Source organism: Oncorhynchus masou, chromosome 6 (assembly GCF_036934945.1).
Source record: "Oncorhynchus masou masou isolate Uvic2021 chromosome 6, UVic_Omas_1.1, whole genome shotgun sequence".
NCBI lineage: Eukaryota > Metazoa > Chordata > Actinopteri > Salmoniformes > Salmonidae > Oncorhynchus > Oncorhynchus masou.
Genome location: NC_088217.1, coordinates 51,983,445 through 51,999,686, shown reverse-complemented (window position 1 = coordinate 51,999,686; position 16,242 = coordinate 51,983,445). Strand labels below are relative to the sequence as shown.

The 16,242-nt window shown below is 40.7% G+C and overlaps 1 protein-coding gene across 1 annotated transcript; it reads right to left on the bottom strand.

Moving 5' to 3' along the window:
• Nucleotides 1-2,690: 2,690 nt before the first annotated feature.
• On the bottom strand, nucleotides 2,691-15,076 carry LOC135542254 (mitochondrial import inner membrane translocase subunit Tim17-A). Its single transcript, XM_064969085.1, has 6 exons — nucleotides 14,970-15,076; nucleotides 9,857-9,956; nucleotides 8,205-8,268; nucleotides 7,967-8,095; nucleotides 7,517-7,627; nucleotides 2,691-3,499 (listed from the first exon to the last, which is right to left on the bottom strand). The coding sequence occupies exons 1-6, from the start codon at nucleotides 14,993-14,995 to the stop codon at nucleotides 3,426-3,428; spliced, it is 504 nt and encodes a 167-aa protein (XP_064825157.1). The 5' UTR covers nucleotides 14,996-15,076; the 3' UTR covers nucleotides 2,691-3,425.
• Nucleotides 15,077-16,242: the final 1,166 nt, after the last annotated feature.

The window sequence follows — 16,242 nt, the reverse complement described above, 5'->3', positions numbered from 1 at the left end:
CGCCATTTTCACAGTTTGGTGCTGGAGATAAGGATTATGAGGATGAAAAGTGGTGGTAGCCCATTAACCGCGAACAACCCCTGGTAAGTCCATTTCACTGAAAATAAGCTATAAAATATCTCAATATCACCATGCAGACTGATGAGAGAAAAATAAAATATGGATCATCAAAGATAATGGTGCATTACATACAGACTTATACACAAAGCCCACAGACCGCAATACCCTGCTACGTGCGGATAGTATGCATCCCCTTCCCCCCAAGAATGGTTGACCATATAGCCAGTTATGCAGGGTTAAACAAATCTGTAGCCACCAATCATATTTTGACAGCAATGCTAAGACAATGACAGATAAATGAAAATGAGAGGCAAAAAAGGATGAAACTCTTGATGCTGCAATTATGAAAATATCTCAAAAACCAAGAGAAGAATTGCTCAAAACTAAACCAAAGAATAAAAACATCCAGTGGTGTAAAGTACTTAAGTAGAAAATACTTGAAAATACTACTTAAATATTATGGGGGGTATCTGAACTTTACCTTTTATATTTTTGGCAACTTTTACTTTTACTTCACTACATTCCAAAAGAAAATAATGTATTTTTTACTCGATGCTTTTTCCCTGACACCCAAAAGTACTCATTACATTTTGACAGGAAAATTGTCCAATTCACACACTTATCAAGCGAACATCCCTGGTCATCCCTATTGCATCTGATCTGGCAGACTCACTAAACACAAATGCTTCATTTGTAAATTATGTCTGAGTGTGCCGTCTGGTTTGCTTAATATAAGGAATTTGAAATGATTTATACTTTGACTTTGGATACTTAAGTACATTTTAGCAATTCCATTTACTTTTCATATTTAAGTACTTTTAAAAAACAAATACTTTGACTTTTACTCTAGTAATATTTTGCTGGGTGACTTTTACTTTTACTTGAGTCATTTTATATTAAGGTATTTTTACTTTTACTCAAGTATACAATTTAGTACTTTAACCAACACTGAAAACAACGCAACAATCTTCTGCATTAATTACACCAAGTGTTCGGGGGAAAATGAAAGCAATCCCGAAAAAGCACTGGCGTACTCTGCAATCGGACAAAAAAAACTGCACACCTCTTCAAGGAACCCTCACTGGTGGTCTATAAGCGTGGTCGCAATATTGGGGATAGCTTGGTGAGGTCTGACATGCCCCCTGAGCCCACTCAGACACTCTTGACACCCATTCCAAAAGGGAGCTACAAATATGGCTCATGCACACAGTGCAATTGCACTACAAAAACATCCTTCTTCAGACATCCACGTACAGGTCGAAAAATCCCTGTTAGGGGTATCATCTCATGCAAGACAAAGGGAGTAATCTATCTCATCACCTGTTCATGTGGGAAAGCCCACATAGGAGAAATTAAAAGACAATTAAAACGCATAGCTGAACACCACAGCTCAATTAGGTGTAAGGACACTGACTATCCAGTAGCAGCTTACTTTGTTGAAGCTAACCATACTATCTCCTCCCTCAAATATACAGGCATTGAGCATATTACTCTACCAAAGAGAGCATGTTAAGGTCGAGATCCTACTACTAGAGGGAGTCCTACTGGATATCCTGTTTAAAAACATTGACCCCTAGTGGTCTGAATATTAACTTTGATCTCAGGTCCTTCTTATGAACAATTCTCCTTTATTATCTCTTTTTTTTTTTACAAAGTCTTATAAATTAATATATTATTTCTACAGCTTATCAGCATATACCCAATATGTTCCCCCTGTTGATAATGCTTACTATGCATTATGGTTGAACCAAAAGATTACATGTAACAAATATTAAATTGGAAACAATTAAATGTATGTCAAATGAAATTAAACAATAATGTATGTTGATGCTAATATTATGTACAATATCTAATTATGTTCCATATGAGAACAATAGCCTAATATATTCTATATGCTGTAAACGATTCTTTCAACAGTTTCACTCAATTCATTCTAATCAACCTAATAATTATGACACACCCTTCACTATTGTCATTGGTTGCACTAAATTGCAGTTTGTCGACAGAACCTGGTTCAAGCATTCATGACATTAAACTGTAGAAGGCACAGTGATGCCGAAACGTTGGTGTTTTACCCAATAAATTACTGGGAGTTTATATATAGAGTGTGTGACTCTATTTTTATAGCTTACAGTTTATTCGCTGTTAGTCAGCACCTCTACACTAAATAATTATCTCTGGGTGTGCGCCACCTCGCTTTTTACTGAAAAGAAAACTGATATGGACAAATCTTTCAGGATATCTTGTGTATACTGCCCTCTATTGGTGACACCTTTGGGTTTTCTGGTTTTAGTCCTTGAGACAAAGCTCTCCAGGCCGAGATGCCAGTAGCTTCTGAATAACATCAGCCACTCAACACCAAAGCAAATGGTGTGAAAAGATGTGAGGTTATATTAATCAAGTGACATGATTTATGGCAGGGGTGGCTATCCCTCATCCAGGAGATGTACTGGGTGTGCAGGCTTTGCTCCAGCCCTGCTGAAACACAATCCTAAAATATATGTTTTAGAGCACACTCAATAACCATACACCAACAAAGACCATTTCAAATCTTTTCAGTGTCAAAAAAGTTTAAGGGGAAATAAAGTAGCACTTTGTGATAATTTGAAAGTTAAACAAAAGCTACAAAATGACATTTTATTTGACAACTTTTATTCTTCTGTCATTCAGACAAGTTGTATCAACCCCTTTCATGAGGACCACTGAGCAATTGGTGAGGTTTGAGGTCATCCTTTGCCAGCAGTAATTTGCTTCTCTCTTGGTGATAAACTATAAAGCATTTAATTATCAACTACCAAAAAAATAAATAAGTCATTATAAAACCTAAGATTTCAGGGACAGCATAATGAATATTTGCCTTTTATACCGTTCAATGAAATACCAGCCTAGTTATTTCATTTACAAAACGGCACGCACAAGCACAGGATACGATGAACAATAAGGCAAATAAGCAATACATGCCAAATACATGCAGGAAAGCCTTTATATACACATGAAAGACATGATACAAGTTTGATAGAATCAATCTTTGACTGGACATTGACAGCTATGGCACTGAGCTCGACTCAACACCAGCTTTAGTTTATCTGTCACACTTGCAGGGTATACATGCATGTATGATTGCACAAACCCACAAGCTTTTCCCTCGTTCAGATATTTTAACCGATTTAGGGTGAACTAAACACAACTGACAAGGCTGAGGATGGTAAAAGGCAAATCTGTACATCGGCTCTGGAAAAAAGTGTGAATTTGCCCTTCAGTTCTCTGACCCAGTCCATAATGTTAGGTGCAATTGTAATTGCGTAAAAATTTCCTCAATTTCCTAATTGTAACTTCAAAAAGGCTTAGAGGGTGAGAAGAACCTCTCACTGGTACTGTCTGTAGTCTCCTCCATAGGAGGGGGCAGGCATGGGGGCTGGCTCCTCAGCAAACTGGGGACCTATAGAAAGGGAAGAGTTGAGAGATGACATCAGAGATAATACATTAATAAGACGACTTGGCAGTAAGCAGTCATTTGTCCATGTTCAATATAAATAACACTATCCAATTCAAGATGGCGGCAGGGCAGTTTTGTTGGAAGTGTTGTGTCACACTGTTTCTTTCAAGTGTTCCAAGTTTTTATTACTTAGCAAAACTGTTATAGGCTGCGAGACTTGTCATTAAACAACAGACAAAATCTAAAATCCTACAGGATCAAAGTGTTAAATTGACATCTGCTGGTTTCTAAAGGAGATCAAGCAGGTCTGGTGCCCTTCCTGAAAGTCGAGAGAGGATACATCTGTGCTGTGACTGACGGTCCAGACACTTGGATGCTCTTCAATGGTCATTTTTTTTTTTTTTTTTATCTGTGTTTTGCCATTCTACCGGAATCTACTGACTCCACTCCTGCCTTGCTGTGCGGTGGAAACTGGAGGTCGGTATATGCGCTGTGACATAACGTCTAGATGCGCTGGGCTTCCTAGCCCCGGATACCCCTGCTGGGTGGACTAGCCACTGTGCCCGCTCTGCCTCACTGTGGTGTAGTCTACTGCAAGGCGACTGGGAGCAATGACCAGACCCACACATTGGGCGAAATACATGTCAGTACATTCCTGCAGCGGCTGTTGATTGCGCTGACCGTTTTAAAGGCAAGAACGCTCGGGCACACACTTGCTTTCTAACTCTACTAGACCTGTAGGAAACAACTTAACATTTTTAGGGAATTTAAGGTTTCAAAAGATTGACTCAGAATATATTTATTTATGTTTTTGTGAATTGTTGGATTCAGTGGTAAAAACAAAAGGTGTATTTTTGTACAAATGGTTTTAATTGCTGCTTTACATGGGTTATGGCTCATTGCAAAGTCTAAATGATCAAAAACAAATCTCCCTAACCCAGAGATACCGCTACACCCTACTTTAACTGATGGTATAGCAGCTGTAGTCTTTCAGAGGGATCACATTGTGTTACCATTTGACTCCTACTGTGACATGCTCAAAAAACTCTCATCTACAGGGTTTGGTCTGGCGACTGTAGATTGGATTGCACACTCAAGGTCCTAAACGATATCATAACCACCATCCATAAAAGACAATACTGTGCAGCCGTATTCATCGACCTGGCCAAGGCTTTCAACTGTTAATCACCTCATTCTTATCGGCAAACTCTCAACAGCCTTGGTTTCTCAAATGACTGCTTCGCCTGGTTCACAAACTACTTCTCTGATAGAGTTCAGTGTGTCAAATCGGAGGGCCTGTTGTCCGGACCTCTGCCAGTCTCTGAGGGCGCCATAGGGTTCAATTCTCAGGCCGTGTATACATCAATGATGTCGCTCTTGCTGCTGGTGATTCTCTGATCCACCTCTACGCAAACGACACCATTCTGTAAACCTCTGGCCCCTCTTTGGACACTGTGTTAACAAACCTCCAGAAGAGCTTCAATGCCATACAACTCTCCTTCTGTGGCCTCCAACTGCTCTTAAATGCAAGTAAAACTTAATGCATGCTTTTCAACCGATCACTGCCCACACCTGCCCGCCCGTCTAGCATCATAACTCTGGACGTGCCCTCTCGGTTCATAGTCAAATTAAATTTTAGGCAGTTCGGTGAGCAGGCATTCCTGCATGAACTTTATGCATGCAACTGGGATAGGATTGCACTTATTCCAGATATTGAAGAGGTATTCTCCTATTTTCATTCTATAAACACACCCCTCTCAAAAAGTACCAGGTAAGAGGTAGAGACAATCTTGTTTACAGGTTAATTTTCTGATTTGATCCAAAAAACAAAATACACAATGGGCCAAAGCCAGAAAGGGTAATTCCCAGACTGAATGGCAGTTATTCAGGGCACTGAGAAATAAGTGCACCGTGCTAATACGGAAATACAAATCTAGCCTCTACTACGAATCTACCAAGGCAAACCTCAATAATCCGACGAAATTATGGAAAACCATTAAATCCATGAATGCTAACACAAACTCCTCTGGTCTTGCGCTGAAATTGACCTCAAATTCATTGGATGTGACTGAGAAGAATAAACTTGACATGTTTAATGAGCATTATGCTAAAGCTGGGCATTTATTTGATAATGAACTCCATCTCAAATGAGGCGGTGAATGAAACTGCCACATGTCGACCTATGGTTCATCTATTTCATTTTACTGAGACTGAGCTTTCAGAAGTTGTAAAGGAACTCAAATCTATTAATATTAAGAAAGCAGCTGGCCTGTGTGAATTAAATCCATATTTTGTCAAAATTGGTGCAGAGATCATTGCTGCCCCTCTCACTCATATTATAAATATTTTATTGGCGAGTAATACCATTCCAAAAGTCTGGAAAGCAGCCTATGTCACGCCTTTACATAAAGGTGGAGATCCAGTTGGATAACTATCGTCCCATATCTAAACTGTCTGCTTTGGCAAAAGTTATAGAAAACCTTGTGAACTCACAGTTGAAAGACTTTCTTCATAATTACTCAGTTTTATCTCAATTTCCTTCGCCTCCAACCCGTTTCCATGTGTGGAACGGATGTGGGTGGGGCTAGGTCTACATAAGGGTGCCAATTTTTTTTAAATCACAAAAGCTCTGACAAAGGCCGTGAGGCCGATACGTAAGCTTATTAAAGATCAGTGATACTATCAAGAGCAGTGTGCGGTTTCCTTTTTCATTCATCTTGTTCAACTGTTGCCATGCACCTGCAAAAGGTTTGCTCAGATGTGCGAGTGCCTTTTGAATTTTGAGAGCCAAGCATAGTACAATTACTGCTGTTAGTAAGGTTGTAGGTGATATTCTAGATGCTCAGGACATCACTTTTTATTCACTTATCGAAGGCCTTCGACACTGTTGCCATGCCCAGCTGTTGAAGACTAAAAAAGGTTGGTTTAAGTGTTGATGCATTGGATTGGTTCCAAAACTACCTTTCTGACAGAACACAGTGTGTAGCTCAGGAGGGTATGACATCTGAGTTTCAAAGGCAGCTTTTCCAATTGAAACTTGTGCTCAATGAAAGGAACACAAAGTTTATGGTTTTCTCTTTCCTTAAAAGGAAACAGATGGACTCACTTGCAAATTCAAACTATAACAGGCCAGCAAATTGATAGGTTTTCCTCCTATAAGTATCTTGGGATGTGGTTAGATGAAAAGTTGAATTTTAAACAGCACATTGATAACTTGACTACGAAACTGAAGTTGAAATTGAGTTTCTATTTCATGAACAAATCTTGTTTTTCAATTTAAGTCAGAAAATAAGCACTTAAAAAAAAAATCAGTGCTGGATTATGGTGATATTGTCTATATGAAGGCCTCAGCAAGTACCTTAAACTCTGGACACAGTTAATCATGGTGCTTTAAGATATATTACAAATGCAAATTCACTTACCCATCACTGTGATTTGTATGCTATGGTGCAATGGACCTCTCTCTCCACCAGGAGGCTAAAGCACTCCTACACTTTTGTCAACAAAGCATTGATGGGACAACTCCCGTTGTATTTCTGTTCCTTACTGACCAGATCAGTCACTCAATAAAGTCTTCGTTCACAGTTGCCACTGTCCTTGTATGTTCCTAAGGCTAGAACTGAGACGGGACAATGCCCTGTCATCCTGGAACATGCTTCAGAAGGTTTTAAAGTTAGGGGAGTTAGTGTCCTTGCCTGTTTTTAAGACTCTGATCGACAACACCGTTTGTGATAACTGCAGTTGTTTCTAATCTTCAATTGTATCTTTAACTTGTGACACTTTGTGTTTTGTGTATACTCTGTATTCTGTAATGTTTTATGGACACGCTGCTATTTCCCTGTTTTGCTTTCTTGCCAGGTCGTCCTCGCAAAAGAGGTTTTTAACCTCAAATGGGTTTTACCTGGTTAAATAAAAGGTTCAACAAATTAAATAAAACATTTGCACTCCCTATAACCCTTCATTGTAGCCCTGTAAATCAACTACAGATTAAGACAGCATTCCTCAGAGAGGCACACTGACCAGTTGGGAACTGTGACGAAGCAAATCTAGTGAGCAGGATTCCAGCTCCCTCTATCAATGCCAGTAGTATACCTCCCATTGCAGCAGAGCCGACCATGGCCACTGGTCCATCTGAGGACAAACAATAAAGGAATCAGTACAACAGACTAGCAATTAGTCTTTACAGTAAATCAACAAAAAAACGACATTTACATTGAACAAACACTGGGTCTACGTGAATGCCCTGAATTTACAAGCCCATGTTGTATGTTAAGCATGCGGAAATACATTAAGTGTGTTCAACAAGGAACCAATGGTGAACTTTGTGCAAAAGTTATTGTAAGATAGCTGTATAAGGGCAATTCTGTTTGCATGAGTATGTGTGTGAAAGTGTGACAGAAAAACAGTGCAAGGGCCCCTTCTTCACAACAATGCCTGTCTTAAAATGTGAATTATTAAACTATCACTCACTTCTTGCTGCAAGGATGGCTCCAGTCATGGCCCCGCTTGTGATGGAGTTCCAGGGGTCCTCTTTCCCCCGTACCTTTACCAACCCACAGTCAATCATGGAGAAGAGGCCTCCCCATACTGCAAAGCTACCTACAATACAACACAACATAATTCACGCGGTTTCAAACAGAGCAAGGAACAATGACTTGCAGTCTGAGAACAAAAGAGCCAAATAAGCTTGAACTTGACGTGTACTTACCCCCCAACTGTGGGGCTCTGGTCTTGATGGCTGTCATGCTACCTTTCAATCTGTGGCTCATCCCCTGAGAACAAAAAGAAGATGGCATCAAAACTCCTCATTCTTCACACCTCACTATGCCCAACCCATTCAGCACAGTACAAAATTCAGTCAAACAGTTATCTAATTGACTTAACTGTTCCTTCATATCCCATAGGCTAGCTAAATATAAAACACAACATGCAACAATTTCATTTTTTTACAGAGTTACAGTTCATATAAGGAAATCAGTCAATTTAAATAAATTCATTAGGCCCTACTATATGGAGTTCACATGACTGGGAATACAGATATACATCTGTTGGTCACAGAAAACTTAAAAAAGGTAGGGGCGTGGGTCAGAAAACTAGTCAGTATCTGGTGTGACCACCATTTGCCTCATGCAGGGGCGACATCTCCTTCGCATAGGCCTGTAGAATGTTGTCCCACTCCGCTTCAATGGCGGTACGATGTTGTTGGATATTGGCAGGAACTGGAACACACTGTTGTACACGTCGATCCAGAGCATCCCAAACATGCTCAATTTGTGACATTTCTGGTGAGTATACATGCTGTCATGTAAACATCTTCCTAGCGTGAATTAGTTTCCAACCGTTCTGATTGTGACGGCATGCTATGAAAAAGATCCCAGTTCAATAAATGCATGCCATCGCTTTATGTGGATGACTGAGCACATGCAGATGTTTCTCTCACACCCTCCCTCAAACGCGAAAATCTTGTGTGTGAAGCAAATCCGCGTGCCCACATCTGCCAATCAATGGTGGCCAGGAGTATTGACTTTGACCAATCACAAGCTTGTTGATGTGTGAGGTCAGCATGTAAATACACGGAATCGCATGTCAAAGTGCTGAGGGTTATGTGAGGAGAGATTTTTTGCCATTGCAAAGACTTGGGCGACTACGTTTTCGATTGACAGTGCATACATTTCTTAGTTAGCTAGCTATGCAAACAAGTTAAGACTGCACACCTCTAAGAACAAGCCAACCAGCTAATTATGCTTGTTACCTAGCCAAATCCAGGGTGAGGGGGTGTGAGAGAAACAGCTCCACAAGCTCAGTAATCCACACAGACGCGTTCAATAATTGACTGGAAACATTTTCACGCCGTCTAGATTTTTACATGACACAGGCCATGGAATAACTGGGACATTTTCAGCTTCCAGGAATTGTAGTGGCTTGTAGTGGAGAAATGAACATTCAATTCTCTGGCAACAGCTCTGGTGTACATTCCTGCAGTCAACATGCCAATTGCACGCTCCCTTAAAACTTGAGACATCTGTGGCATTGTGTTGTGTGACAAAGCTGCACTTTTTAGAGTGGCCTTTCATTGTCTCCAGCACAAGGTGCACATGTGTAATGATCATGCTGTTTAATCAATTTGTTGAAATGCCACACCTGTCAGGAGAATGGATAATCTTGGGAAATGCTCACAAACAAGTATGTTAACAAATTTGTGGACAAAATTTGAGAGTAAAGCTTTTTGTGCGTACGGAACATTTCTGGGGTCTTTTGTTTCGGCTCACGAAACATGGGACCAACACTTTATATTGCGTTTATACTTTTGTTCAGTGTCATTTTGCACACGGGGGAATTTATTGGCATGGCTGAACTTACTGCAGGTGAATTTCTAAAGCCCTTGACAGCCTGGAAGATCCCTCCTCCAATGGCCCCCATGGTGAAAGCACCCCCACAGTCGTCCACGATTCTCCACGGACTGAAAAAACACAGTATGGTCAATGAACACACACAAGCAGATAAACACACAGGTCTTTACCAGTTTGCCTCAGGGTCATAGTTGCATTTAAATGCATGATACATAGCTAGCTAGTGTAAAGTAGCCTGAAGGCTTGTGTCAACTGGCTATTAAAAGTGTGTGATTGCCACCAAGTAATGTTAGATAACGGTAGGCTAATGTTGCAATGTACACCGGTACCACGGTAATATCCCGGTACCAAAACGTCATGATACTTATAACAACATTTTAGAATACCATAGTACCGGTTTATATGACACTACCCCACTTTTCGGCCCTACCGATCCAAAGATCCAGCTGTCGCCTGTGCTAAAAAGTTGTTAAGCAACTAGTCTCTTGTATGCGCCAGTCCAAAAATGCCCACATCACTTTCAGGCGCAGCTCACGTGGCAGCTGTGATCAGCCAGACTCATCCCCTACCAGTCTTCACTCAAAGGTTATCTCTGTCTATTCTTCCTGCGCATCTACAGTGTATTCGGAAATTATTCAGATCCCTTGACTTTTTCCACATTATTGTTGTTATTCGAAAATTGATTCAATTGTTTCTGATCCTCATCAATCTACACACAATAACCCATAATAAAAATCATATTATTTTTATTTCTTTTTAGCAAACTGTAATATCACATTTACATAAGAATTCCGAAACTTTACTCAGTACTTTTTTTTTTTTATAAACAAAGTACCACTTTTCCTTCCCAATTTCGTGGTGTCCAGTTAGTAATTACAGTCGGGAGAGGCGAAGGTCGAGAGCCACGCAACCTCTGAAACACAGCCCAGCCAAGCCGCACTGCTTCTTCACACAATGCCCACTTAACCAGGAAGCCAGCCACACCAATGTGTCAGAGGAAACACCGTACACCTGGCGACCATGTCAGTGTGCATTGCGCCCAGCTCGCCACAGTTGTTGCTAGAGCGCGACAAGAACATCCCTGCAGGCCAAACCTTCCCCTAACCCGAACAACGTTGGGACAATTGTGCTCCACCCCATGGGAATTCCGGGCGCGGCTGGCTGCGACAGAGCCTGGACTCGAACCAAGATCTCTAGTGGCACAACTGCGATGCAGTGCCTTAGACCACTGCGCCACTCGGGAGGCCCGACTCAGTACTTTAGCTGCACCTTTAGCAGCTATTACAGCCTCGAGTCTTCTTCGGTATGACGCTACAAGATTGGCACAGATGTATTTGGGGAGTTTCTCCTATTCTTCTCTGCAGATCATCTCAGGGTCTGTCAGGTTGGATGGGGAGCATCATTGCACAGCTATTTTCAGGTCTCTCCAGAGATGTTCGATCGGGTTCAAGTCCAGGCTCTGGCTGGGCCACTCAAGGACATTCAGAGACTTGTCCCGAAGCCACTCCTCAGTTGTCTTGGCTGTGTGCGTAGGGTCGTTGTCCTGTTGGAAGGTGAACCTTCACCACAATCTGAGGTCCTGAGCGCTCTGGAGCAGATTTTCATCAAGGAACTCCCTGTACTTTGCTCAGTTCATCTTTCCCTCGATCCTGACTAGTCTCCCAGTCCCTGACGCTGAAAAACATCCCCACAGCATGATGCTGCCACCACCATGCTTCACCATAGGGATGGCGCCAGGTTTCCTCCAGACGTGACGATTGGCATTCAGGCCAAAGAGTTCAATCTTGGTTTCATCAGACCAGAGAATCTTGTTTCTCACGGTCAGAGTCCTTTAGGTCACCTTTTGGCAAAGTCAAAGCGGGCTGTCATGTGCCTTTTACTGAGGAGTGGCTTCCATCTGGCCACTCTAATAAAGGCCTGATTGGTGGAGTGCTGCAGAGATGGTTGTCCTTCTGGAAGGTTCTCCCATCTCCACATAAGAACACTAGAGCTCTGTCAGAGAGACCATCAGGTTCTTGGTCACCTCCCTGACCAACGCCATTCTCCCCCGATTGCTCAGTTTGGCCGGGCGGACAGCTCTAGGAAGGGTGTTGGTGTTCAAAACTTATTCCATTTAAGAATGATGGAGGCCACAGTGTTCTTGGGGACCTTCAGTGCTGCAGAAATGTTTTGGTACTCTTCCCCAGATCTATACCTCGACAATCTTCTCGGAGCTCTACGGACAATTCCTTCGACCTCATGGCTTGGTTTTTGCTCTGACATGCAATGCCAACGGCGGGACCTTATACAGACTAGAAGTTGACCTATTAAATCGGAATGGCTGATTAATTAGGGCCGATTTCAAGTTTTCATAAACGGAAATCGGTATTTTTGGTCACCGATTTGGCCATTTTTTTTTTTACACCTTTACATCTTTATTTAACTAGGCAAGTCAGTTAAGAACACATTCTTATTTTCAATGACGGCCTAGGAACAGTGGGTTAACTGCCTTGTTCAGGGGCAGAATGACAGGTTTTTACTTTGTCAGCTCGGGGATTCAATCTTGCAACCTTACAGTTAACTAGTCCAACGCTCTAACCACCTGCCTCTCATTGTGATATAATACCAGCTGAACTAGTCATAATTCCTAAAATAACTACAACCTAAAACTTCTTACCTGGGAATATTGAAGACTCATGTTAAAAGGAACCACCAGCTTTCATATGTTCTCATGTTCTGAGCAAAGAACTTAAACGTTTGATTTCTTACATGGCACATATTGCACTTTTACTTTCTTCTCCAACACTTTGTTTTTGCATTATTTAAATCAAATTGAACATGTTTTATTATTTATTTGAGGCTAAATTGATTTTATTGTATTATATTAAGTTTACAATTGGCTCATTCATCCCCCAGGTCGTTGCTGCAAATGAGAACGTGTTCTCAGTCAACTTACCTGGTAAAATAACAGATAAGTGTTATTTCAGGATTGTTGTAATTGTCATTATTACAAATAAATAAAATATATAGTTTAAAAAAAAAATGCAACATTTTTATTTATTTATTATTATTTATTTATTTTAAAATCGGCCGATTAATCGGTATCGGCTTTTTTGGGGTCCTCCAATAATCGGTATCGGCGTTAAAAAATCATACTCGGTTGACCTCTAATACAGACACGTGTCTGCCTTTCCAAATCATGTCTAATCAATTGAATTTACCACATGTGGACTCCAATTAAGTTGTAGAAACATCTCAAGGATGAACAATGGAAAAAGCATGCACCTGAGCTTCATTCCAAGTCTCATAGCAAAGACTCTAAATACTTATGTAAAGGTAATTATTTTTATTTTTTTTGCAAATATTTCTAAAAACATGTTCTTGCTTTGTCATTATGGGGTATCGTTTGTAGATTAATTTTTAAGTTGGGAGTAGTGTGTGTATGTTTGTGGGTGAGAGAGTGGTGTGTGTGATTTTGAGAGAGGGAGACAGAGTGGCTAAATCCCAAATCCCCCTCTGCCCTCGCCTCTTTCATTTGCAGAAGTGTCCCAAAGCGGAGGGATTGAAAATTATCGAGGGTGTAGGGGCTAATTAGCCCCCCTGGTAGGCACTTCGACTGAGCCTGCACCGCTGCCGGCTTCATAGCGAAGTGGAATCCCATAAGGCACGGCGTCATTTTTTGGTTTGCACAATTTCACACAAAACAATGGAGTGGCGTGCCTATTTATACGACACGTGCATTTGTTTATGTATGATGTCGAGACTTGACACGTTTAACAAATTAAATGTTTAACGGTTACTGAGGTTTATATTTCGTAAAACGACGTTCATTTGAATTTCTTGCTCTTTTTAATACTGAAATGGAGAATATGAATTGCATCACTCAAGTCCTGAGTGTGTTCCGAAGTTGATGGGTTTATTGATCTCCTCACCACTCTCTGGAAGTCTCCCACGATTTCATCAGCAACACGTGACTTCAGACACGTGACCTCCGACCGTGTTGGTAGGGCGAAGGCGGTGGTACCACCAAGTGTGTGAGGGAAAGCGTGTGTGTGTTAACTGAAGAGTAAAGAAGGTTTCATACTGTGTTTTCCTCTTACTGCCACAAGGACATGCATAATTAATTGTATGTATATTCCTTCCCCAATACATGTCAGACATGCTTTTAAGTTATGTACCCAGTAGGTCCCTCAGTTCCTCTGGCACTGGCCTTTTAACTATCCCAATGCCCAAGAGGCATGGAGGCAGCCTTTAGTTATTATGTCCCCAGCCTCTGGAATAACCTGCCGCAGAACCTGAGGGGGCTAAAACTGTGAGAACCTGAGGGGGCTAAAACTGTGGACATATTTAAACGATATCTTAAAACATATTTTTAGCTTTGCTTTTCCTTGGGGTGCTTTTAAATTGTTCAGTTTGTGTCATTGTTTTAGTTCTTTCTTGTTGTAAATATTTCAGCTTTTATTTTACTTGTTGTTTTTTTCCTGTAAAGCACATTGCGTTGCATGTCTGAAATATGCCCCCTTCCCCATTGTATCGCGATACTTGGCCTGGTATCGTGACAACACTAGTAGCAAAGTTGTGCTAGTAGGTTCGTCACCTAGCTAACTTGCTACTGTAGAATCTTGAAAGGTAGCTAGTAACACAGCACATTATCTGAGCAACTTTAGCCCTTGCAATTGCTAGCATATCACATTAGATAGTGGACTGACAGTTATTAACTTACTATCGGTGTCTGATAATTACTTCATATATATGGTTTCGTATGAGGGAGCATGCAGACGTGTCGTTACATCATACATTGCAAACTGAGTGAGCTAGCAGCAGGGCTAACTACATGGGCATTAAACAAATGTGGGAATTATTCATAATTTGTGGTGAATAATGTGTATCACACAATGTACACGTGACATTACAGCTAAACGTTTGACATATCAAACTGCAGCGTCTGAACGCTCAACAAGGTCACTGAAGTGGGCTAGCAACTCAGCTAGCTAGCATCTTCGGAGTCGGACGGTTTAGGGGTTTAAAATATTCGTTTGGATTAAATATATATTTCATGTATATTTTAACAGATTATATCGCTGTGCTGTTACGATACCAGCAACACTGTGTTGCAATTTAGTTCACTAGATGCTTTCACTCACCATGGCTCCCGTGCGTATTCCTCCATTTTGTTCTTTCACTGTTCCCTTCTGACGTAATTGCCGCGTTCAAAACCACTGGGAACTCGATAATCTCTGACTTCAGTGCATTCAATGCCGCATTCAAAACATCTTGGAACTGGGAAATCTCCGACTTCAGTGCTTTCAGGACTGGGAATTTCAAGTCAAAAGCTCGGGCCTCTTTCGAGAGCTCTGACTTTCCAACCTGAGATCACTGACGTCATTATTTGACCTCGTTTTTTTTACAGAGTTCCCAGTTATCTTGAAAGCACCAAACAACCGAAGGAAGATGACATGTTTTATTTTTTAAATGTTTAAATGTAACCTTTATTTAACTAGGCAAGTGGGTTAACTGCCTTGTTCAGAGGGAGAATGACACAATTTTACCTTGTCAGCTTGGGGATTTGTTCTAGCAACTTTTCGGTTGCTGGCCCAACACTAACCACTAGGCTACCTGCCACCCAAACATCACAAAATAAATAAAAACATATTTTCTTTGTGCATTATTTTATCTTTATTAGAAAAATACTTGGTTTGTTGAATCCTTTGTAATTCCACTTCACAATGGCTTATCAACTTATCAACTTTGTCAGATAATCAAAGACATTACCATGAACCATATTTTGTTGGAAAGAATAAGGAAACTATTAACAATTCATTTTTTTGACTATGTAACGCTAATGCTTAAAATAACCATAAAAAATCTTCTCATGGACTAAAAGTCCAAATTCGGTCTTTCGGATTCAAAGATGGCCATACTACACCAAAAGATGCATATTAGCACATTATTAACTAATTCTTTGTATATTTGACGATAATGCACAAAATCATCTGCATTCCTCTTCTCCTCATGAACCATACGTCAGCTTCAGCTTTGTATTTATACTGGATTGCACATAAAGGAAGATATTTCTTACATTATAGAGTGCTTGCTTTGTTATTCAGTTGATCTTGTGTCCTTTCTGTCATCCTGTGAACCCCATTCATTGCTGCTCACAGCTATATTTTTTATTTCTATTGTTTTATCTTCATGGATAACTTGTCACTAAAATAGAAATAAGCCAAAAAAAAACTTGGGGCCCTATGGCCAGAAAACAACTTGTGTCCCTTTTAGATTTGAATTGATATTCTAGTTTTCCAGCTAGTTCTCCAAGTACTTTTTGGTTAAAGGCTCTCCAAAAACCAAACTCTTTCTTTATTCTCTCATTTAAATGATTCAGGCCAGAGCTTTTCCTGACCACGTGATCTTACCAGA

Coding starts and splice junctions, on each gene's coding strand:
- LOC135542254 (XM_064969085.1), bottom strand. CDS start 14,995: ATGGAGGAATACGCACGGGAGCCATG. Junction 8,269..9,856: donor GCTTTAGAAATTCACCTGCA/GTAAGTTCAGCC, acceptor TTTTGTTCTCAG/GGGATGAGCCACAGATTGAA. Junction 8,096..8,204: donor CAGAGCCCCACAGTTGGGGG/GTAAGTACACGT, acceptor GTTGTATTGTAG/GTAGCTTTGCAGTATGGGGA.